The sequence below is a fragment of the Xenopus laevis genome, chromosome 8L (genome assembly GCF_017654675.1).
Source record: "Xenopus laevis strain J_2021 chromosome 8L, Xenopus_laevis_v10.1, whole genome shotgun sequence".
Taxonomy (NCBI): domain Eukaryota; kingdom Metazoa; phylum Chordata; class Amphibia; order Anura; family Pipidae; genus Xenopus; species Xenopus laevis.
The window spans coordinates 50,385,729-50,410,548 of record NC_054385.1 but is presented as its reverse complement, the minus strand read 5'-3'; the positions used below and the strand labels follow the sequence as shown (position 1 = coordinate 50,410,548).

At 40.7% G+C, this 24,820-nt stretch overlaps 1 protein-coding gene across 2 annotated transcripts in view; it reads left to right on the top strand.

The window, feature by feature from the left end:
* rnf128.L (ring finger protein 128 L homeolog) overlaps window positions 1-24,820 on the top strand; it is a 92,837-nt gene that overhangs the window by 36,103 nt on the left and 31,914 nt on the right. The window contains 1 exon segment of one of the 2 annotated variants that reach the window (NM_001096732.1): window positions 11,667-12,157. The exons of the other annotated variant lie outside the window; for it this stretch is intronic. Coding sequence (NP_001090201.1) covers window positions 11,725-12,157 — 433 coding nt within the window. The 5' untranslated portion in view covers window positions 11,667-11,724. 2 annotated transcript variants of the gene reach the window in all.

Genomic DNA, 24,820 nt, shown 5'->3' with positions numbered 1-24,820 from the left:
ATATTCGACTGGGGAATGAAAATCCTTCGACTTCGATATTCGATATTTCGCAAATACTTCAATCCAACGATCGAAGGATTATCCTTCGACCAAAAAAAGTTAGCCAAGCCTATGGGGACCTTCCCCATAGGCTAACATTGACTTCGGTAGCTTTTAGACGAACTAGGGGGTCGAAGTTTTTTCTTAAAGAGACAGTACATCGACTATCGAATGGTCGAATAGTCTAACGTTTTTTAGTTCGAATCGTTCTATTCGAAGTCGAAGGTTGAAGTAGTCCATTCGATGGTCGAAGTAGCCAAAAAAATGCTTCGAAATTCGAAGCATTTTTTCTTCTATTCCTTCACTCGAACTTAATGAATGGGCCCCCTATAGACATTGATGAAATTTCAAGCCAGGGCTATTTTAAGGCCTTGGTGGGCCCTGGACAAAGAGCCAAATGGTGGGCCCAAACTATTGTGTTGAGCACAGTGCAGCAACATTTTTTAGGCACACCCCTAAATACAACACCCATTTTACTACAACAAAACCCAGATAAGCCAATATAATTACAATACAAATGAATAATGGGAATATTAACCCCAGATGTGCCCTAAATAAAATGGATAACAGACATATTAATCCTAGACATTCTAGTATAATACTATAGAAAATGAATAATCAGCATATTAACTCCAGCTGTGCCAGTATATTTACTGTAGCAAGATCACAGAAAAATGCCCAATATGTACTCCATTAACTCCACACATGCCAGCAGGATCACTAAAAAAATGGCCAATGAGCACTCCATACATGCCAATAAGATCAGTAGATACACTGAAAGCATTACCCTACACTTGCACAAGCAGAATACCAGTAGCAAAGTTTCCTTCTTTCCTTTTGCTCCCACAATTGCTTGGTGTGCTCTCTGTCTGCCTGCTCAATATGCTGCAGAAATTCCAAGATTTCCATGCATTCCACAGTGGAATACACAGCCTTTTGCAAAAGACAGAAGAGCAGCAGGAGTAAGGAGGGCAGTGGGAGTGGCGGCAAAGGGTAGCAGGGATGGAAATAAATTAATTTATTAAAAAAAAAACTTCTAGCACAGTGGGCCCTGGGCAGATGCCCAATTGGTCCTATGGTTAAAGTGGCCCTGTTCAAAGCTATAATCACCTGGTCCAGCAGGATCAGTTTGATTACCATGGGAGTCTATGAATGTTGAGCTTCCATTCCCAGTGTATAAAGAGGACTTGGCCTGCAACATTGTGTATTCTCCCAGAAATTATCAGTAATCATTTGACAAAAATCAGTCACAGTCTGGTTGGGGGGACCTTATCCAGAATACAGTTTATAATAAAGTCTTAATGGCAATTCCTTTCCTTGACTAGAGAAAATGCCTTAGTTATTAGTTATAACAGTCTTACTGTTTTGTAAATACCTTCTGGGCTATACTATAATTAGTGCTTTATGATTTAATTAGATTGGATCATGGTTTCATAAGCACCCCAGTGAACCACAGTGACCTTATCTCTATGTTTAAAGTCCTAAATATATAGCCCAATTTCCCTACAGGTTTTTCCACTATTTATGTAAGCTATATCATTATGTAGCAGATGCAAGTGTTCTAGCCATTCGGTATTTACACAAGAAATTATCAAAGTTCATGGTTACAGAGTAGGGACTTTTTTATCAGCTGATGGAGAGATAATATACGGATGGTTCCTTTTAAAGAAAACAAAAACATAATATCATAAATGTTGCTGGGTAAAGAATTACAGATACTTGCGTGACTCATTACAAGCCATGAAGTTTCTGTCCCACACCCTGCTATGCAGCTCACGGTCCTGGTACCAGTTTTCATAATTAATAAACAAAGTGCTGCAACTATGGACACTTGTATCATATTCCTGTGACAGACCTATTGTTACACAAGCACCTTATTGGTGTGTGATGTTCCAAATAATAAATGCTGGGGTGGATTTTAAACCAAAAGAAGCCTTTAATGGCAATTTGGGTCCGCAGAGAAATAAGGTACATGATGTAGAGATTATTATCCCATTAAAGGAAAACTATACCCCTAAAATGAACACTTAAGAAACAGATAGTTTACATCATATTAAGTGGCATATTAAAGAATGTTACCAAACTGGTTTATATATTTAAGTAAAAATTGCCCTTTTACATCTCTTGCCTTGAACCACCATTTTGTGATGGTCTCTGTGCTGCCTCAAGAATCACCTGACCAGAAATACTACAACTCTAACTGTGCCGAAGGCATAGGATATCGCATGAAGGACAGGAATTTCACTGCAGGATGTCCTAAAATGCATTCCGTACTGGCTCAGAACATTGATACTCGGCCAATGCTGAACTAGACAGCCTAGAAAAATTGGGCTGTCCACTGCAAAAACAGATGCCAACCCTTCATCTGGCCATACAAAGGGAGATCTGAAATACTACAACTCTAACTGTAAAAGGAAGAAGTATTGAAGCAAAAGACACAACTCTGTCTGTTAATTGGCTCATGTGACCTAACATGTATGGTTTGTTTGTGTGCACTGTGAATCATACAATCCCAGGGGGCTGCCCTTAGTTTTTAAAAATGCCAATTTTCTATTTATGATTACCCAATGGAACATACTACTAAAAAAGAATATTATTATAAAAATGGTTTATTTACATGAAGCAGGGTTTAATATATGAGCTGTTTTATGCAATATCTTTTTATAGCGACCTACATTGTTTGGGGGGTATAGTTTTCCTTTAAGCTACCTTGTAGCTGCCCTTGTGCATGGAGAATCAATGTGTGTATAAAAATCAAAAACCAGCACCATGGGTCTTGTAAAGTCAAAAATTTTCGTTTTTCATTGGGACCTTTGGGGATTGAAATGTCGGTTGTACCTACTATGCATTAATGACTTTGCAAGACCCTTGGTGCTGGTTTTTATTTTTATAAGCACCACCCCCTCTTGTTATCTGCCCTTGGTACATTCAGTGAAAGCATGTGATGCCTTAATTAATTTTTTCCATACCCTATGGTTATTCAAATAATGCAGGGTGACATTGCGGCTTTGTGAATGAGGACTAATATTAGTCGGTGTTGTGTACAGAATTATTTGAACAAGAACAATAAAAACAAACTGCTAATTGTTGCTTTGGGTTACTGCACTGGTGCAAATGTCAATCTGCTTTAGCGAGAGTTCATATCTTGTGTTATTTGAATTTATTTAATTACGCTGCCCATGCCATGTTTGCATCTGGGTTCTTGTCGTTTTTTTTAGGAACACCGCACACTTTGTTTTTAGTCTCAGTGGATATCAGTCAGTTTGTCAGTCAGACATTCTGGGTACCATAACTGCTGGTGTTTGGTTAGGCCTGCCATCTATCCAGTTTTGAACCCATCTTGCTTGACTGTGTCACTGTGAGCCAATAAATCACTTCTGGGCACTTTTCAACACAAATCCAGTGTGCTAATACTCTTCTTGCAATTCTTGCAAAGACTCTTCTTGCTTCAAGGCAGAATAAGCTCTGACACTTTACAAATCTCCCAATATGTATCATATACTGTATAATATAGGATTATTTCTATATAATATAGGAATCACAACTCACCACAGTTCAGCTTCTATAAGTGCTTCTAAATAAGGGAATGCAAGAAAGTCTGTTAAAGGTTCCATGCTTTGAAATGATTTATTAAAGGCGCTGTTCACCTTTGAATTAAATTTTAATATGATGCAGAATGTAATATTCTTAGACAATTTGAAATTGGCTTTCATTTTTTTTTGTATTTTTATTTAGCAGCTCTCCAGTTTGCAATTTCATCAATCTGGGTGCTAGCATCCAAATTTCCCTAGCAACCATACATTCATTTGAATAAAGAGACTAGAATATGAATAGGAGATGACCTGTAAAGAAAGATAAGTAATAAAAAGTAGCAATAACAATCAATGTGTAGCCTTACAGAGCATTTGTTTTTTTAGATGGGGTCAGTGACCTCCATTTGAAAGCTGGAAAAAGTAAAAAAAAAAAGCAAATAATTTAAAAACTATAAAAAAAAGAAATAATTAAGGCCAATAGAAAAGTTGCTTAGAATGTATCATTCTTTAACATACTAAAAGTTAACTTTGAAGGTGACCCACCCCTTTAATATAGTTATGTAAGGCATTACAGATGTGTTGTATTATTGCATACCTTTAAAACTTTTTTAGCTCTAAATAGAAAGGCACTCTGTACTTTCTGTATCAGTCAGTATCTGTATGTCAGTTATATGTTTAATGTATACAATCTTCTGTTTTACAGCTCTGCAGATTATGTTGGCACTTTATAAATATGTGATTATAATTATATCCATCTACCAGATACCTAATTGTGAGGTGATGAACAATATTTGCCACTAGAGGGAGATAATGGATTACTTTTGATTTGCACTGATTTAAAAAAAATCAACATCATATGATACTTATAATGCTGCCTATGTGAGCTACAAGAATATTACAACCTGTTTGTACCATGCAGTGAAGAGAATAAAATGTATTTATGAAAAATAAAATTAAGTCGCACACCCCTGCTATATATATATTGCTTTAGAAAACCATAAACCAAGGAAGAGAATAATCATTCTTGGAAACTGTATGTAGCTTCAGCTAAAAGCTGACTACACTGAGCAATAGAGACGTGTCTCTAAACTCTATCATTTGTAATTAATATCTATGTCCCCATTGCCATATAAAAAGATAAAAGTGCCATACTAGAAACATAGAACCTTAGGTGATGAATGATTTTCATGCAGGTACCATATGATGAACAGAGTTACATTTCCCTGCTGTCACATTTGAATTTAGGCTTGGTCCTGATGGCATTTATTGGCTGCCATGCTTAGAGCAGCTGGCAGTAATTCTCCAGCGGATGTAAGTTATAGAGGTCTTAGGAGAACACTGCACAACAGGTGTGAAAGAAAGAAAGAAAGAAAGAAAGAAAGAAAGAAAGAAAGAAAGAAAGAAAGAAAGAAAGAAAGAAAGAAAGAAAGAAAGAAAGAAAGAAAGAAAAAGAAAGAAAGGGGATTTTCACAATAGCAGTAAATAATGTTTTGAGTTGCAAAGATTCCAGTTAAGAGGAGAAAACTAAATAGTTGAAGTGAACTTTGATTATAGAGAAAAGGAGATGGCAGCAAAATTTGGAAAGAATAGGGTTGAGATGGCAGGTAGTAAGAAGGCAAAAGTTTTTAAATCCAGTGTCAGACTGGAAGGGTCTGGGCCCACTAGGGTTGCCGCACCAAGGGTCTTCACACACCTGCCTGGGCCCCTAACTCCACAGGCCCCCCTAGGCCTAGGGTTGCCACATGGTATTTTACCGGCCTGGCTGGTAAAAATGATGGTTGATTCCTCTGCCCCCCGAACTGCTCTTCTTCTGTCAATCGGGAAAGGGGGAGGTCAGGGAGCATATTGTTTAAGGCATTCAGGGGGAGTGGGACTGGACTGAGGCCCACCGGTTTTTCCTAGTGTCCCACCAGCCCCAGGGCCGGATTTACATAGCGGGCACCCCTAGGCCCGCTGACGTTGGTGGTCCCTGTCCCCTCCATTTTATTCACTCAAATTTTCATCATTAGAACCGGAGCAATAGGGATTGGCGCACAGGAAATAAAAAACTATTGTATCTCCTGAGCATCCCCAGTGTTTCTGAACCAACATGGGTGTGATTGGACAGCATGCCGCGTCCCTAAAATCCTGCCGTCTTAGGCCCGGGCCTTTCCACAAATCCAGGCCTGGCCAACCCAGTTCAACCCTGTTTAAACCCTCTCTTCAGTCACACAGGGGAAGAAGCCCAGTTGAGATCAGTAACCATTATGCACAGCTAATTATATGGCGCTGAGCAATGTCATTTATAGTTTACATTTTTTCTCTGCTAGGCTGCTGCAGTGATATGTGTTACACTGTATCTTTCCTTCTTCTGTATATTACTTCCTCTAATGTGTCTTTATATTCTGGCTTAGTCCTCATTTGATTTGTAGTTCTGTTCCTGTTTGCCACTTTTTAATTATCCTAATAATTATCTTAATATATTAATCATTTACTAACCATCACACACAAATATAGAAACGATTGGCTGGCCAGCCTTCTTCATACACTTTTTCATACAGACCTCCTACTCAACTACATACTACATAAAAATTCATCCCCCAAATCCGCCCCCCCCCCGCTTTACTACTGTTACAGGTAAAAATTATTACTGACATCTAGTACTTTGTTTTAAAATAAGAGCCAGAGTTACAAAGGGAGGCACCTGGAAAAGAAAGAAACTTTCGGCCAATATCTGAGGGACAGAGGTAATTATAATGAGGGGTGAATATCTGAGGGACAGAGGTAATTATAATGAGGGGTGAATATCTGAAGGACAGAGGTAATTATAATGAGGGGTGAATATCTGAGGGACAGAGGTAATTATAATGAGGGGTGTCCAACCTGTGGCCCTCCAGCTGTTTTTTTTTTTAACTACAAGCCCCAGACTTGCAGCGAACAAATGGTCTTTACTGTAATGCAAATATGAAGGCAATGTATTTTTTAACTGCTTAAAATTATTATATTAAATTATTAATGCTCTAAAACTATTTTATAGAGTTGAAAAAATATAATAAATCCGTTTATTTGATTTTTTGGATAAATAGTGATTTATCTTGCTATATCCTAAGGCCTCATGATTTCATTATAGGCATCCCGGAGCAATAACAATTCCTACTGCATTTTGGACCTGGTTTCTAACAACAAAGTTATTTAACTGCCTTACCATTTTACATAAACCAGTCAATTAAATCTACAACTTGCTATGGAATGTGGCCTTGATTTTACCCAGCAGGGCAAGATACTAGCATGACTAGGTAAAATGTGGCTGGTTCTTGATTTGTTATCAGTGTTAATCTGCAAGTGACGTCACTGTGGATGCTTATACAACTGCGTTTGAAATGCATTCTGGGCCATTTATTTATAACACTGCAAGGTTCAGTGTATCCGCAAGAAAGACAGATACAGTATGGTCTAGGTCCCATTTCCCTATATACTGTATATGCTACTCTTTTTCTTCTTTTATAGTAGCTAGGTGCACTTGCAAGTAGAGCAAAGCAGAAGCAGGTGTTTGTAGTCTTTCTGGTTATTGTTACAAGCGAATGCTAGGTGCCAATATACAGTATTTGCATTGTTAATATAGAGAGGATGGGAAACAAGATGCAGTTCAAGTGCAGCAGGACTCCAGATTTTCAGGTTATGACAAATTAGTAATTAGGGCTTAGGCTGCCACCTTTTGATAATGGCAAAACCGGTAACTATTTTAGTCCAGATTTACTGACCTCACAACACCAGTAAAAACTATTTTTGGAAAGCTTATGACATCTCATGACTGTTTTTCCCTGTGTTCAGCTTATGTAATAATTAGTTATATGCAAGGTGCCTGCAATGGCAATCACAATACTCTTCTGGAAAGCGTATAAGGATGGCATGGCGGCCGTCCCGTCGCACCGCTAGACCACCAGGGTAAGTTGTTACACCCACTTTTTGGGTGTTCTAGAATAGTCGCTCCAGGAGCTAAAGTTAGAAGCAGTGTATTTAGTGAGCAGCTTTCTGGCTCCAACAAGGAGAATAATTGGGGTTAGCACCCTTGAGGTGCACTTGTGTTTCTAGACAGAAACACAAGTGCGTGAACTCAAGAGCAGGGAATACCCCGAGGGATCCCTTGTGCTGGGGAAAATCTCCAAGACAGGCTGCACTACCCCCTAAGAGGGATCGACTTGAAATATCTCAAAGTGGAAAGGTTTTCCACTGATTACAGTGAATATACTTGAAGATATATACTGCCGGACTGCTGTGAGACATATTTACTGCCATTGTTCAATACATAAGCTATTGTTTGAAGCAACCCACAAGACCAGGGGTGTCCAAAAGGTAGATCGGGATCTACCAGTAGACCTTTAGCTGGTGATCAGAAGGTCTCAAGACATAGTCAACAAAAGCATTTGCTTTTCATTCAGATATTTATTACGGTTACATAAGAAGGTTACATAAGAAAAAACTGTTTGTTAAACATAGCAATATACATTTTCTCAAAAATCAATATTTAAGCAATATTTTCCATGGAACAGAATGCTAACAGTGTTTTATGCATGCACATCATAATGGGATATCATCATTAAAAGTAGCATTAGTAAAGTAAGGACACTCTTGCACTAGACTGCTGTTACTTCTAACCAGGTTGATCTCTGCACCAGGAGATATACATGATTCATCTGAGGTTAAGGTGCTTAAAGGGGTCAACACACACTAATGGTAGTTGCAGGGAGTTGCCCACAGCTCAAGGGTATTCCAGGATACACTAGCAGCACACTTCTGACACACCATTCTCAGGCCCACCCACAGGTGTGCTACATGTCTATTGCACGTTTTACTCCTTTACACATTTTAAAACTGTTTTTCTGCACTGTCCACTTCTGATGATGTCACTTCTGGTCAGCAGCGACAGCACTTCCTGTTTAAAGCCGGTCAACGTGTTGTGGATAAGGTGATTATAGTTCGGGTAGCAGGTCCAAGTGAGTAAAAAGACAGGTTGTGATGCTGGATTTAAAAAGTTGGACAACCCAGGACTCTTTTTTAAAATATACATTTTACTGAACTAAATGTTACTGAAACACAAAAAGGAAAATATTTGCACACTGGTTTGAAAAATGTGGGCAAGAGATATTTGGGACCTGTTATCCAGAATGCTCGGGACCTGGGGTTTTCCAGATAAGTGGTCTTTCAATAATTTGGAGCTCTGTACCTTAAGACTACTAAAAAAAAAAATTTAAATATTAAATATTAAATAAATCCAATAAGATTATTTTGTCTCCAGTAAGGATTTATTATATCTTTGTTGAGATCAAGTACAAGGCACTGGTTTAATATTATATAGAAAATAGAAACCATTTTTAAAAATTCGAATTATCTGATTAAAATGGAGTCTATGGAAGATGGCATTTCCGTAATTCAGAGCTTTTGGATAACGGGTTTCCAGATAACAGATCCCATATCTGTACATGTTATCAAAAAAGAAATTAGAGTTGAACAGATCCCATATTTTAACCCTGGAGAATGCAAAGTAATAAACCAGCAACATTTAGGTAGAACAAAACTTCTATGATAGGTCGATTTGACTTTTAGGCCTGCACCTATAGCAGATGCACCCCCCCATCATGTACAATTAAAGCAGAGACACACTCTCAGATTTGGGGAGATTTAGTCGCCCGGCGATAAAACGCCTCTTCTAATCTCCTCGAACTGCCTCCCACCGGCTAGAATGTAAATCGCCAGCGTGATGGCACTCGGAACGCTTCATTTACATTTTCCGCAACTTCGGAAAATGAAGCGCACCGATTGCCATCCCCCCAGGCGATTTACATTCTAGCCGGCCCAGTTTGGGCAGATTAGTCGCCCCAAGATTTTTCGCTGGCCGACTAATCTCCCCGAATCTGAGAGCGTCTCTGCCCTTAGCCTTAGAGTATAAATAAAGGTGAATAAATCAACGGCAAAGATAATGTTAAGTTGCTGATATACGAATTCACCCCCTTATGTGCATGTGATTGTACAAATGACTAGAGAAAGTAAATAGTAACAAAGCAAAGACAGATATTTCTATTTGCTAAGCAAGCAAAAAGGGTGGCACTGCATTTCTTCTGTTTGCAGGGAACAAAGCATTTAACCCCTATAGTGTGTTATGAATCTGCAGGAGTTAGATGGTTAGTTTGATGGTTGTATGAGCACCCCAAGGCTAATTAAGGTATAAAGTGCTATTGATCAGGCCAACGTTGGTGCAGCAACTCACATAGAAAGGGGTTTGATCAATACACATTCAATGGCCCCATATTTCTGCAGTAATACAGTCCCCACAGGTGCATACTAGCTGCTAAACATCCACACTCATCAATGTAATATCCAAATTACATTGATTACATTTAATCATAATTTTCATAGGCTGGCAACTCCTGTCCTCAAAAATGCATCTTGCAATGGCCCATAGCTGTAGCATTTTTTAGGCGAGAGAACTCCACAACCAATAAACATCCACATAGGATAAATGAATGGATCATATATGGTCCAGTGTTGCTGGAAAACTCCAAAAAATGCAGAATAGGGAATAAACAAGAAAAATATAGTGTTGCGTTCCCATAAATATGCACACCCTTGTACCATACACTCACACCATATCAGTGTCCAAAACATCCAAGGAATATCACTCCAAACACCCAAACTTTGTGAAAATCACTTAATTGTGCCACACATTCATCAAATACAATGTGAATTAGTGATCAGTATTAGACAAATGGTATAGGTATGGTAGAAACTCACTGTATTCTCTGCATCGGCTCTGGTTGTTGTTTATACTCACAGTCATGCAAATTAAAGTGCACTTATCAAATCCCTTCCCAGGGACTGGAATGACACCCAGACTTTCCTTTCTCCTAAATGGACAATAAAAATTGTCATGTGCAGAAACATTTACATTTAAAAATTCTTGATTAAAGAAATTTTAAACATCTGGCTTGTGCTTTTAAGGAATCCAGGATTCGGTTCGGGATTCAGGCTTTTTCAGCAGGATACGGATTCGGCCGAATCCTTCTGCCTGGCCAAACCGAATTTGCATATGCAAATTATGGGCGGGGAGGGAAATCACGTGACTTTTTGTTGCAAAACAAGGAAGTAAAACATTTCCCCCTTCCCACCCCTAATTTGCATATGCAAATTAGGATTCGGTTCTGTATACGGCTGAATCTTTCACAAAGGTTTCTGGGGTTAGGCCGAATCCAAAATAGTGGATTCTGTGCATCCCTAGTCACTATATTGCAGGGTTGCCAAATTGGGCTAAATTTAAAGCCCAGGCGGGTTTTGAAAGTACAAACTAGACAAAGTACGAATTTGGGCTATTTTTTGGGCCTTTGGTTTGTACTTTGGAAACCAGCCAAAGTTTTTTCTTGCCCTAATTGTGCCAAGCCTGAGTCTCCCAATGCATGTTGGGTAATGTCGTTTTTGTTTAACAATTTGCAAATTTTAATGTAAGACTACAATACCCAGCATGCAATGGGACTGACTTGCATTTTTCTGTGACTTTCCTCAATTTCAGACAATTTTGGGGCAAAAATCTACTGGCCACAAAAATGTCTAGAGGTTGAGCTGTTTTACCAATATTTACTGAAATTGTATATGTATCAGGGCCTTATGGGACCCCTATACCTCCTGGGCCCCCCTCTGTAGTTACGCCCCTGATGACAGGTGAATTCGTCCCATTTTGCTTCATGGAAACATGAAAAAAAGGTGTATTTTCATATATATTTTTATATATTATTTAGACTTTATTTCACTGCACATATTGTGCTATTTTGGCTAGTTTTGGGATGGTTTTGGAGCTGAATTTGGCTGGGTTTGAAAATTACACCTGACAACCCTGCTATATTGTTCTACATTTCAGTGCTCTGCACCTGGGAGATAGGAGAGGGCAGTTTCTATATTACATAATGTGTGTGTGTGTTTATATGGGTGCTGCTGCTGATATTCAGTAGATGGATGGAAGGGTGAGGGTTGGAGAGTGTTAGGTTACAAGCAGCAGGCCTCGCCTATGGGTGGGAGCAGATATCACCTGGAGAGTGCAGCAGGTAGGGAGTGACCGCTGAATCAGTGCACACACTGGCACAGCACACAAGCAGCGGCTGGTAGAGCCCAAACATCACAAGAAGGAATGGGGGCGCTAAAAATGCGCTGCCAATGCTTCCCCTTACCCTACTTATCACTATTGGCCTTACTGCTCTTAAACCTGTCGCTCACCCGCGCCGAGACTCTTTGGACGGCCAACGTGAACTACTCGTACGTGTATGACAACAAGACCTACGGGGAGGAGGGGGAGATCGGGGTCTTCGGACAAGACTCCCCCATTGAAAGGGCGGCGGGGCTGGTGGTCCTGCCCAAGTCGGAGAAGCTTTACACCGCCTGCAAAGACAACGTGAACTTCAGCGTCCCGAGCGGCTGGACCGGCCCCTGGATCGCGCTCATCCAGAGGGGAGGGGGCTGCACTTTCACTGAGAAGATCAATAGAGCTGCCGAGAGGGGCGCCCGGGCAGTGGTCGTTTATAACAATGGCATTGACAATGAGGTGTTTGAGATGTCTCACCCGGGTAAGTGGCGGGGCTCTGCTTCTCTGATTTCATATCTAGTAGTAGTCCTGCTCCCCCCTCACAAAAGTCTCTCCCAACTCTCTCCAGTCCGTAGCGTTTATTTATGTTTGTTTGCCCCAAGTTCCCCTCAACACTGTGCCCTGTACTTTGGCACCGACGCTGCTCGGAATGTGATCCCTCTTGTAATGTCATAACGGGCACGTGGCTTGTTTGTTTGCATTTATTTGTTGTTATTAGTCGCTGGCTGTCCCACTATTGTGCTCCAGTGCACTCACTATTCTGCAAGGTAATATGTAAGCTTTAATACATTGTACCCTTTAATAAATGTAGCCATTAAAGTAGTCCTTTTCATTATTCTTTTGAAGTCTTTGTTTCCAGCCCTGTGACTACATCCCCAGCTAATGAAGAAGGCTCAGGGTATTAACCTTGAATCTGTATAATTGTTGCCTCTAATCATTCTTTCTGTGCTGGGAATGGAGCTGAAGAGAGTGACAAACACAAATGGAAAGCCAGTAGGAACAGGCTGCTTTAGGGTAAGGGCACACGGGCAGATTCAGGGAGATTACGGCGACAAATCGCCTCTTCTTCGTGGCGACAATCGCCCCGAACTGCCTTCCCGCCGGCTATAATGAAAAATCACCTCGTGGCGCTAAGTTTTCCAAAGTCGCCTGAAGTTTCCGCGTGAGGCGACTTCGGAAAGAGAAGTGCTGCCCAGCTTGCAATTTTTTATTATAGCTGAGGGGAAGGCAGTTCAGGGAGATTGTCGCCCCGAAGAAGAGGCGATTTGTTGCCGGGGCGACTAATCTCCCCGAATCTGCCCGTGTGCCCTTACCCTAAAGCTGGCCATAAATGCAAAGATCTTCCCCATCTCCCGACCTGCCACTAACCATTCAGATCAAATAAAGTAGTAAAAGAACAGATCAGCCGATGTTCTGCCCCTGACGGCAATCGTACGAAAGTTATGCCCAACAAAGCTGGTCTCCCACTAAAAATCGTATGATCGTCAATACACGCAGAGATATTATCGGCAGCCAACGGAAATCTTTTAACCTGTCCGATCAACCAAACGACCGGATAAAAAATGTTGGGACTCTCCACACACGGTCAGAAAATCGGACAAATCCTCGATTCGTACAATCGGATCTTTGCGTCTATGGCCAGCTTTATCCTTTTTTTATTTCCAGTGTCACAATAAGTAACTTTCTATTCTGTATTTATAAACAGAATCAGGGTATAGGTTACATAGTTCTCCAGTTGTCCATATAAATATGTACACAGGTAGGGACACAATGGTTCATTTACATAGATCTGGATAAGTAAAAATCCTCCCTGAGGTGCAGAGTGCTTTAGGGTAGAGGGCATGTGGTAATTATAGGGCTCCATTTTGGCCTGTGGCCATTACTGCTGCCTAGCCGGCCTACGAGCCTGTCACCCCTCATGAATTCAGCGCACATAAATCAGGCAGCACTGGATCCATAGGGGCAGTCACAAGAGGTGTCTGTGCTCCAAAATGGAGTGAGAAACCTACTACAATTCATGAAGGCAGGGTGCAAAGTGCAGGACAAAGTTGATTACCCTTATTTGTCTGTGTGTGTGGTTATCAGTTCATTTGTAGCTGCTTATCACTTCCATTTCCATCACTTACATAAGTCAATCAGGCTGATTTACTAAGCGGCGAATTTTTACCAGTGTCCGTTTTGCACCCATCACAACACTTCGCCAGGTGCAAATGTGCTCAAACTACACCAATTCACTAATATGTGGAGTTTTGTCCTGGGCGCCAAACACTGGCAACTTTTTGCTAGTTGTACTTCGGCAGTGCGTTCATTTGTGCCTAGCGAAAATTCACAAGTGATCTTGTACTTAGGTCAATTTGCATAAGTTGGGAAATTTAAAGTTGTAAGGACGTCTGTTGGTGCATATACGTACTTACAAATTCCACTTTTAAAAACACATGTCCAGAGAACCTTAAGACAATAGAGTTATTATAATGCTCCATATGTTTGAAAATGTATGGGGAAAACCAGTTACCAAAAAAAAGTTCAAGTGGGGACTTTTGCAGGCAATCCCACTTCAAAAAAGGAAAAGTCGCCAGTGTTTTTCAAACTTAGATGCATTTTTGACACACAGGATATGATGTAAGTAACAGAAGATTGAGGAAGTTCTAACTACTTTATAGCACTTCGCCTGGTCTGAGGTGGCAAAGGCAACTCTGGCGAAAGAGGTAACATTCTGTAAAATCCGCATTTTTGTGAATTTGCAAAGTAACGTCAGTTCGCCAGAGCGAAAAGACTGCAAATGACTGCTAGCAATGGCCTCTTTCGCTAGTGAATTGGCGCCCGCGCCTGTTAGTAAATCCTCAATGTCCGTGCGGGTGGCAGCGCTAGTGAATTGTCGACTAGCGTTAGCCACTTCGCATCTTAGTAAATCTGCCCCAATGTGTGTGTGTGGTCCGTAACTGTGCAGGAGGTGGTACAAGGCCTCTGCAGACCAATAATGATTGTTGCTTATCACACAACCTAAACAGAAACCATGTTATCAATAAATGTCTTTCATGCCTTGTAATGTGCACACTAATATATTCACTGCGTGATTCAGCAGCCACGGCATATGCTGTATTAGTGCTACAAGGAAACCGCTTCTCTTACATTGTCCTAAAGGGGTTGCTCGCCTTTTTATTTAGCAGCTCCCCAGTTTAGGGTCCAAATTACCCTAGCAACCATTCACTGATTTGAATAAGAGACTGGAATATGAATAAGAGAGGGCCTGTATAGAAAGATGAGTAATAAAAAGTAGCAATAACAATACGTTTGTAGCCTTAGGGTAGGGACACACTGTGCGATTTGGGGAGATTTAGTCGCCTGGCGACTAATCGCAGCGACTTTTCTCCCCGAATGCTTCCCCTCTCTCTGCGCCTGGCTAAAATGAAAAATCGCCTGCGCTAATCACACGCAGCGATTCGTTTTCCGAAGTCGCCCGAAGTTGCCTCACGAGGAAACTTCGGGTGACTTCGGAAAACGAATCGCCGCGTGTGATTAGCGCAGGCGATTTTTCATTTTAGCCAGGCGCAGAGAGAGGGGAAGCATTCGGGGAAGATTGGTCGTGGAAAGTCGCGGCGATTAGTCGCCAGGCGACTAAATCTCCCCAAATCGCCCAGTGTGTCCCAGCCCTTACAGAGCATTTGTTTTTTGTATGGGGTCAGTGGCCCTCATTTGAAAGCTGGAAAAAGTCAGAAAAAAGTATAAAAAAAAAACGAAGGCCAAATGAAAAGTTGATTAGAATTGGCCACTATATAACATACTAAAAATTAACTTAAAGGTGAACCACCCCTTTAAGGTAATGGACCTTGCAGCAATTCTCCCTTGCTTTTCAACTTATTTTAACCTGGCACTGGCAAGCAGAATTGTAACCAATTTGGTACAGTTCTGCATCATACAAATACTTGATTATTTCAGTGCAGATTTTTTAAATGATTATATTTAAAAAGTTATTTATTTCAGTATGATGAAGCTAATATTAAAATGTAATTTTCATGATAGTACCCCTTTAAGTTTCTCTTTGACTTTTGCTCTGTTCAAAAGCTAAATGCTTATCACAAAAACTGCTTGTGACTATTCTTGTGACTGGTTGCCTGATAAAATCTTACAGCTGTCAATCAATATTCACAGCTTGTTGTTCATTGCCAATTATGTTCTTTTTGTTCTTGGCAAATGACTAAAAAGCTTTACTGTTCTGTCCCTTCCCTAAATTGTATGAATCTTCGTTTCGTACGATTTATCTCTGCATGCATTGCCTATCTGACGATATCAATGGGTAACTGTCACTAATATTTGTCGAACATAACTTTTGTATGATTGTTGTCTTTTAATTAATGGCCGGAACATTGTCTGATTTGTTCTCTGTACTACTTTATTTAATCTGAATTCTTAGTGGTAGGTCTGGAGATTGTAACGAACAATCGTGCGTCGGACAAAGGGCTGTATCTGCACGTCTACGGCCACATTAAGACCCCAGTGGTAACTCTAAAAGGAATTGTTCAGTATAAATATAAAAACTAGGTAAATAGATAGGCTTTGCAAATGTAATCTATAAAGACTGGAGTGACTGGATGTCTAACATAATAGCCAGAACACTACTTCCTGCTTTAAAGTAGTGTTCTGGCTATTATGTTAGACATCCAGTCACTCCAGCCTTTATACATTACATTTTTCGAGCTGGTGGTGTAACTGTAGAGGAAGAAAACCTCACAGTCACAGGGGAATCCAGGGAACAGGGGGGCCTGGACTGTTGGGCTCTGCTTACTCTATATCAGGGATCCCCAACCTTTTGAACCCATGAGCAACATTCAGAAGTAAAAGGAGTTGGGAACAACTAATGCATGAAAAATGTTCTTGGGCTGCCAAATAAGTGCTGTGATTGGCCATTTGGTATCCCCTATGTGGCTTGTCAACCTACATTGAGGCTCGGCTTGGCAGTACATCTGTTTTTTATGCAACCAAAACTTGTCTCCAAGCCTGTAATTCGAAAATAAGCTCCTGCTTTGAGGCCACTGGGAGCAACATCCAAGGGTTTGGAGAGCAACATGTTACTCACAAGCTACTGGTTGGGGACCACTGCTCTATATTGTAGCTAATAAGAAAACCCCTCCTTCCCAGACACTTTCTAACCGGCGAGGAATGGGATGTGAGGAGTTTATATAAACCTCCTACTTATGCTTTAACTTGATGGAAGAAGAGATATTCATCTTAACAACTGTGTAATTATCTAACTGTAATTCCAGATGTACTTGCTTTGGCAAAGCCCAACCTGTGTGATATAATAGTGAAATGTCTTCGTTACTAAGTTGGTTCATCTGTAGAAACCACTGCATGTCAGTTGCATATATCCAGCCATTCAGCCAAGGAAAGAGATAAAATAAAATTTATAAAAACTTATATTTTTAGGACATGTTTGATCCTGTACAAAATATCTGTGACTGATTTTCTCTAGTGCGTATGTTCCTAGCGCTTTAACATTTTTTTTCCTTCCTATCGGGCAATGCAGGCTTACAAATGATTTTAATTATCAAACAGTTATTTTAGTTGGGGAGGCCCATTAAATGTAATTACAATAAAAAATGCATTTCTTTTTGAAAAACTCCATTTCTGAATGACAACCAAAGAAACTCGGGAGCAGATTTATTACGGTTCGAATTTGAAATCGTTAATATTCGTTCGAGTTTTAGATATTCTATTTTTTTCTTCGAGTTCGAGGTCCTTAGAATTCATTTATATTTAAAAAAAAACTCTAATATTCGACCTTTGATAAATAAGTACCCCCTTGGTGTATGCTTACAGACTATGGTTACGACTGCAATACCCAAGCACCTGTATTAATCTGAAGATCTTGTAGCAGTAAGGCAGGTTTTAAAGAATTAAAAGGTTGAACTTGATGGACGTGTCTTTTTTTTTTTCAACCTAACTTACTATGTTGTATGTGTAGGACCAATGGAAAGTTCAACTTTATCAGACTTAGGTTCATTTGCACAACGTGACTGCTGTTTATGGACAGATGTAAATCAGTAGATTAACAAGGCCGTTTATAATTGCTGACTTACACTTTTTTAAAGTGATACACGTTCCTACTTTTTATAGGAATATGTCTAGTGCTATTTTTTCACCAATGAAATTGTTTTTGCAAAAATATCCACACCATTGACAAGTTATTTAATTTTCTCGAATAAGACACTCTTCTATTGCATTTTAAACGGCAGTCCCACATGGTAATGCTGCCACGCCATACTTCACTATAGGTGTGGATCCATATCAAGTTGCATACAAACTCATTTCAGTCTGCTGAAAAAGCGAACTCTGGACAAAAATTCACATTTAAGGCCCTCATGTCAAACACAAGACCAATGTAACACTGGAATGGCTCAAGAACACTCTTGCAAGATGGATTGTGCATATACGTGTTTGCGGCATTGTATGCTGGTGAATTGGTGTAATTACGTTGCATATTGATCAGTATGGCTACATTTTGCATGTAAATTGCTTTTTTGCTTGGCTTTTTTTTAACGAAAGTTTACTAAAATTCTTCAGAGTGGAATTGTGGGGAACAAGAAAAAACAAAAGTGTATGTTGGGAAAAGACAACTACAGGCTGAAAAAGGCATATTATCTTGTGTGTGTGGTTTCATTGGTGTATTTACCATTGACCGCTCGTTTTTAAAAACGCAACATAAACACACAACGTGTGACCTCGCTCTACTAACCAACTGGGAACTGCAAATTGTGGTGCTTTTGAATATCCTTGAAGAATGGGCCAAAATCACTCCTGGGGAAAGCTGGTCCTAATCTAAAAAGATTTAAAGCTGCCATCTCTGGTGTGAATACATTTGCTCAACACTATATACAAAACACACACTCGCTTGCTCTGTCACTCGTCATACAGTTAAGTGAAGTCCCCAAATGATCAGAACTTGAGGCGGACAATATTAAGCTGATCCGATTGTCTGACCCTAGACAGGCAGTCAGGATGGGGCGTATGAATGTGCAGATGTAGTCCCTCCATCCATGGCAAAATCAAACCTGCCAGATATCGGTTGGGCAGGCCCATCAGCTCGCACCAGAAGGATCGAGTTGGCAGCTTTTATCAGCCCGTGTATAGCCACTTTTAGACTTCGCTTCTATGCTTTGTTTTATTCATTTCAGCAATCACAAATATTGACCATTTCCATGAACCAACTACTGTTGGAACAAGGATAACAGATTTACATTCTTCCTATGCTGGGTGTCATGCAGGCTATGGCAATATTCTGCGTCATTGTGAAAAGGGAATCAAAGTACATTTCTGTTAATCACTGTTCTATAATAACTACTGACCTCCATAAAGGCATAAATCTGCAGGAGAAACATGTGAGCAGCTTTCATGGTTGGGAGTTTCTGTTGTAATTAGGGATGCACCAAATCCATAATTTTCGATGTTTTCGATTATTGAAGGGAATCCAAGCCCTAATTTGTATTTTCAAATCTGAGGACAAATTCCAAAATATTGTAGCAACTGAGAGAAAAAAATCATCTTCAGTTATGCAGTCACGTTGCTTTAGAGTTCAGTTTCTTTCTGTTCAGCTAAACACTTCAAAAAGTACTGGGATTTGGCCAAACAACTAATGGATTTCTGGATTTGGTGCAACCCTTTTTATTAACCATGTCAGAGGCCTAGTCGTTTAAGTACACTCTCAAAGTGTTGTATGGGAAACGACCAAGTGTAATGGAGTCTACTGACCTGCTCCAAGATGGCGTCCAAAATGGCGATTCCTCTTCCCTGCACATGGCTCCGGGTGGTCGCAATCATCCTGCATCATCTCCTTCTTGCCCTGTGATTGGTCGCCGGCGACGGAACGGACGCCGGCGTCAGAATCGGGCGCCGGCGTCAAGGCGTCAGCGTGGGGACGCTGGCGTCTGCGTCTGACGCCAGCGCGTCAATTTTGGCGCCAATAGACTGGACTATAAAGACCCTCATTTCCATCCTGACCTTGCCCAATTATAGGTCTATTTCATATAGTTCCTGGGTGCGATATATTCTGTTTTGCTTATCCGTGTTTGAACCTTGCCTGTTATCGACTTTGAATCTGTACTGCCTGTCTTGACCATTCTGCCTGTTTTACGACCATTCTTTGATAAACCCTTTTCTGTACCGCGAACTTGGATTGTTGCCTTCTCTTTGGTCCTTACTTCAACTGCGCCTTCGGGCATTACACCAAGACATTCAGGGGGTGCACATAAATGTCATTTTAATCCTGCATAGAACACCTACAACCCTGATGTTGCTGGAGTGTTAAAGTTACCAGAATGCTGTAACTTAATAATGATCATATGTTGGAGCATACTGTGATTTTTAGCCCAGTATACTTTCGAAGTGTAAACTAAACATTATAACAGCCTCATGGGATATCCTGTTACCTTATGTTCTCTGTAAAAAAGATATTGTAATAAATACTATGAGAACCTCACCTCAGGCTGCAAGGGGGGTAGAAGCTACCTTTCATATTAGAACTTTTTTCATTTTTAAAGAGAAAGTTCTCTGCAATGGGACAGATAGGGGGGGGGGCAAATGCAGGTTCTGAAACTTTGGGCATCACAATTGGCAGAGATAGCCCTGTGTGTTCCATATAACGTGCACTTGCTTACAACCATTGGTATTACTACTATGGTCTGTACCACAGCACTATGATTTTAGTGGTTTCACCACTTCAGGGCTAAGGGACAGATTAATTAGAGCTTGCCATAGTCTTTCATAGTGAAATTACGCCACTCTCTATTCATTTATATGAGTTTATTAGTGGGTCAAAGGGAAAGTTCACCCTTGATAAATCCACTCTTAAAAATCCAATAAAACCGAATAAAGAGTGGAGGAATCTCACTCTGGTTAGCTTTAATTTTACTCTTTGGTAAGCAGGCCTATCTCAGCACAGGTACAGGCAGGAGCAGATGGGAGTGCATTGGACGTTCCTCCACCTGTGTTTATATGCAGGCAGAGGAACAGCAAGGTGTGACATTATTCTTATCAAGGCTTTAGATATTTTTCGCTCTCTTGGCTGTTATGGTGGCAAATGATCTGCATAAATGTTTGTCATTCCAGTATTCAAAAAGAAAGTATTGGCCTATCATTGTCCTGCAGTGCTCTATAGATTAAGACGCACATTTATCAATTTTGAATTCATGTGAGTTTTTTTTAAACTCCCATGAACTTTAATTTGACCAATTGAAATTTATTAATAAAATAGATTTTTGTAAAAAAAAAACTTGAATCGAATTTGAATAACTCCCTAGTCGAATTTGACAGTTATGACCAGGGCATCCATCAGGGGGGACGGGGGAGAGTTGTAGGGGGCCCCGAGGGTAAGGGGGGCCAGCCACGCCACACTTACTTGATTAGCCGGGCCCCCCATCTTTCTGAGAGCTGCTGACTTCGGGAAGGCATGGACGTTTAAGGGTCCCTGGCTACCAATTTTCTCATAATGTGGGGGGGGGGCCTGGCCACCAATTTTTTTTCTCATGTGGGGTCCTAGCCACCATTATTTTTAATCAGTGGGCCCTGGCCACAAATGTTTTTTTTGCTTTTTTACTGTGTGGTGGAGGGCGGACCTGTGGGGTGGGGAGGGCGGACCTGTAGGTGGGGCTTGCGGTGGGTGCAGCCCAGGGGGCCCAGGAAATTTTGTTGTATGGGGCCCTGCGATTTCTGACTGCGGTCCTGGTTATGACCATAGAAAAACTAAAAAATTAGAATTTAGAATTTTCAATTTATCCCTTAATAGATCTGCCCCTAAAGCCCCCCCCCCCATACACAGGCCAATTTGGTCTGTTGGCAGCTTATTGGCCTGTGTGTGGGGCCATCCGACGGTCGTCCCCGATCAATATGTACGTTGATGCAGTCCGGCAATCCAACCACCCGTATAGCCTCCATTCTGATCTGATCGTTGGGCCCTAGGGCCCACAATCAGATCAGTCTTATATCGCCCACCACAATGTGGAGAGATCCGCTTGTTTGGCGACATCACCAAACTAGCGGATCTCCCTGTGTATGGCCACCTTTTGAGTTGCAGAGTCTCTATAGTTTATATGGCACCTATTTAGATTATTGGGACATTGATTGTTTTCTCTGCTGGCTTATACAATGCCCCTGGATTTGAGGTTCTAATCGCTGGGGGGCTGCCCAACACGGTGGCACTCTCCTGTACTTAACTCTTTCCTTGTCCCTTAATAAGGAGATTGCTAGCAGGCACATTTGCAGATTTCTGTTAGCAAATACACAGTGGCGTAACTAGATGTTACTGGGCCCCACAGCAAATTAATTTTAGGGCCCCCAACATATTGAGAGGTTGCCCTGTTTTACCAATATATAATGTAATGGTTTATTAATTAGGGCCTCATGGGGCCCCTTATACCTCCTGGGCCCCCCTGCAGGCGCAGGGTCTGCTTCCTCTGTAGTTACGCCCCTGCAAATACATAATAATTGTCCCCTTTTTCAGTTTGTAGGTTTCACAGTATTATAGTGGTTAGACTTGCTGTTTCATGTACAGGTGGGGGGCTCTAAGTGTTGTGATTTGATGTTCTCTCAGTTGGCAGATGAGGAAGTGGACCTTAGCATGTGTTTGTGTACTTGTGAAAGGGAAATGGTAACCTCCACAGGGGTAGAGACAGATGTAAATGATTAAACAACATTCTCTATGAAGGACTGTGGCACACAGTATGTCAGGGCCCTATTTACCCCATTGTATCAGTTATCATTTGCATGTAATCTGTATGTTCAGTGTATACATCCATGTATTCTACTGTGCTGCGAAATTGACAGTTTCTACTTGTTATATACAGTTAGGCATATACTGTATCATAGATGCTTTATTTCCTATTACGACAAATCATCTGTTTCGACACAGAATGCATTTCCTTTTCAGGAATTGTCCTCACATCAAGGAGAAGGTCAACGACTACTTTGTATACGCAGGACTTCATCCCACCCCCTCACAATAGCTGCATTCTATCTGCCCAATCAAATATTTACTTGCTTTATAGCATAAGACCAAATGCAACACTTTCTTAAAGGTGTCCTAACTTTATTCTGCCATCTATTTATCTTAAAATCACACTCTTCCTATCTAACCAATTAAATTGACCCATTCTGTAGTATCATTGAAATAATCAACCAACAAAACCTGCTCCTGTGGGTTTCAGGCACACTGAGCTTCAAACTGCTATTTGTTTACTCCAAAATAACATGTTTGACCAATGGGATTCCCCCTTTCCATAATATCAGAAAACTACTCAGCAATGCATTGTGGCAAAGGAAGAACCCAGAAGATTAGTCATTGTGATCTAAAATGGCCAAACTGCCTGACCAAATCTTGGGATGTATGTCTGTCTTCACACCTTCTGCCTGACACATACAGTTTTTGTTGCTTGGCAGGTATGCAAACGAACCAGATTGAAGAGGCATTTGATATCTATAAGAATAAAAAGATGCCACTAGCATTATCTTTTGGTAGCAATGCAGCCAATGAATACTTCCATCAGCACTCCTTATAATTATCAGTCCCTTGTGGAAAGTAAGCAATATTAACATTTAGCATTTTAAAAGTTCTACCAACTGGATAATTTGTATTATGTATTCAGACCCCTGCTCAGGACAGAAACCCTGTGCTTTGGAGTCTTTTTGAAATCCTTGTTCCTTTTCAAAGTTCAACAGATGCACAGTCAACATTTTCATGCTCCCAATTAACCTTCTCCAGAAGGAAATTCATGCCTGGTATATGAGTAATGATTATTACCATTTTTTTCCTTGATCCAGGAGATAAAAAATAAGGATACAGCTTCTAGATCAGTTAACTGTGGAAAACCCCATGTCCGGAGCATTCTGGATAATAGGTCCTATAACTTTATTGCAAATATAACATTTCTTCCTATTTATCCTTGCACAAATGAATGGTATCATTACTTAAACACTCTGAGCCCTGAATATAACCAAATGAAACTAAACCCTGAAGGCTAGTTAGGGTGAAAATTGGTAGAATGGTCATTGCTCCTCTTGCTACACCTGAAAACCCATCTTGAAGATCAGTTATGGTGAGATTAGGAGTGCATTGCTCTACCCAGGCCCTTTTTGTTGGTGGATTGCCCGGCATTTCCCCCCGCCCCCTTCCGTTTCCCCTATGGTTCCCACCATGCGCATTGTACAGGTATGGGATCTGTGAGCCAGCATTATTGGGGCCTTGTGTTTTCCGGATAACAGATCTTTCTGTAATTTGGATCTTCATACCTTAAGTCTACTAGAAAATCATGTAAACATTAAATAAACCCAATAGGTTGGTTTTGCTGCCAATAGGGATTAATTATGTCTTTGGACCAAGTATAAGGTACTGTTTTATTATTACAGAGAAAAGGGAAATCATTTTTAAAAATTTGGATTATTTGGATAAAATGGAGTCTATGGGAGACGGATTTTCTGTAATTCTGAGATTTCTGGATAACGGGTTTCTGGATAACAGATCCCATACCTGTATTGCAATCGTAATTTCAGAAGCAGACAGGATTGTGCGCAATATTTGCAGAAGCGCACAGTCCTACTGGCTTCTGTAAAAACAGTTCTAAGAGGATGGGAGAGGCGGGTAGGCACATAATAGTTTTGTTTTTTTTTTTGCCAGCCAGCTCAAATTTTGCCCCGCCCACCAAATTTCCTATATCTGTCTGTGTTTCATTATATTAGAGGGCTCCTGACCAACGACTGAACCTTGGAGGGTGCCCTGACCAATGTCTGAACCCTGAATGGCTGAACTCCCTGATTAGGAGGTGGAGGTAGTTCCAGGTTTCCCCAGCCTCAATAGGTGCAGCTGATTGAGACCGGAGGGCAGGAAGGTGCCAAATGCAATTATGCGGAAGTGCGAAAAACGCATTTTGGCGCAAGTATCTCAAATGAAAATGGATTTACACACAACTTACTTCCTACTGCATTTTAGCTGAACTGGGGAATAGAGCAATAACATAGGAAACCAAGGAAAGATGGAATAAGAATAAGCAAAGGGGGAGCACGTTGGGCAATTGTACAGGAATATATATATATACATTTATATGTATTATTTATATATTAAAACTGACAAAGAATCTAAATCCACGATTGCCCATCAGGC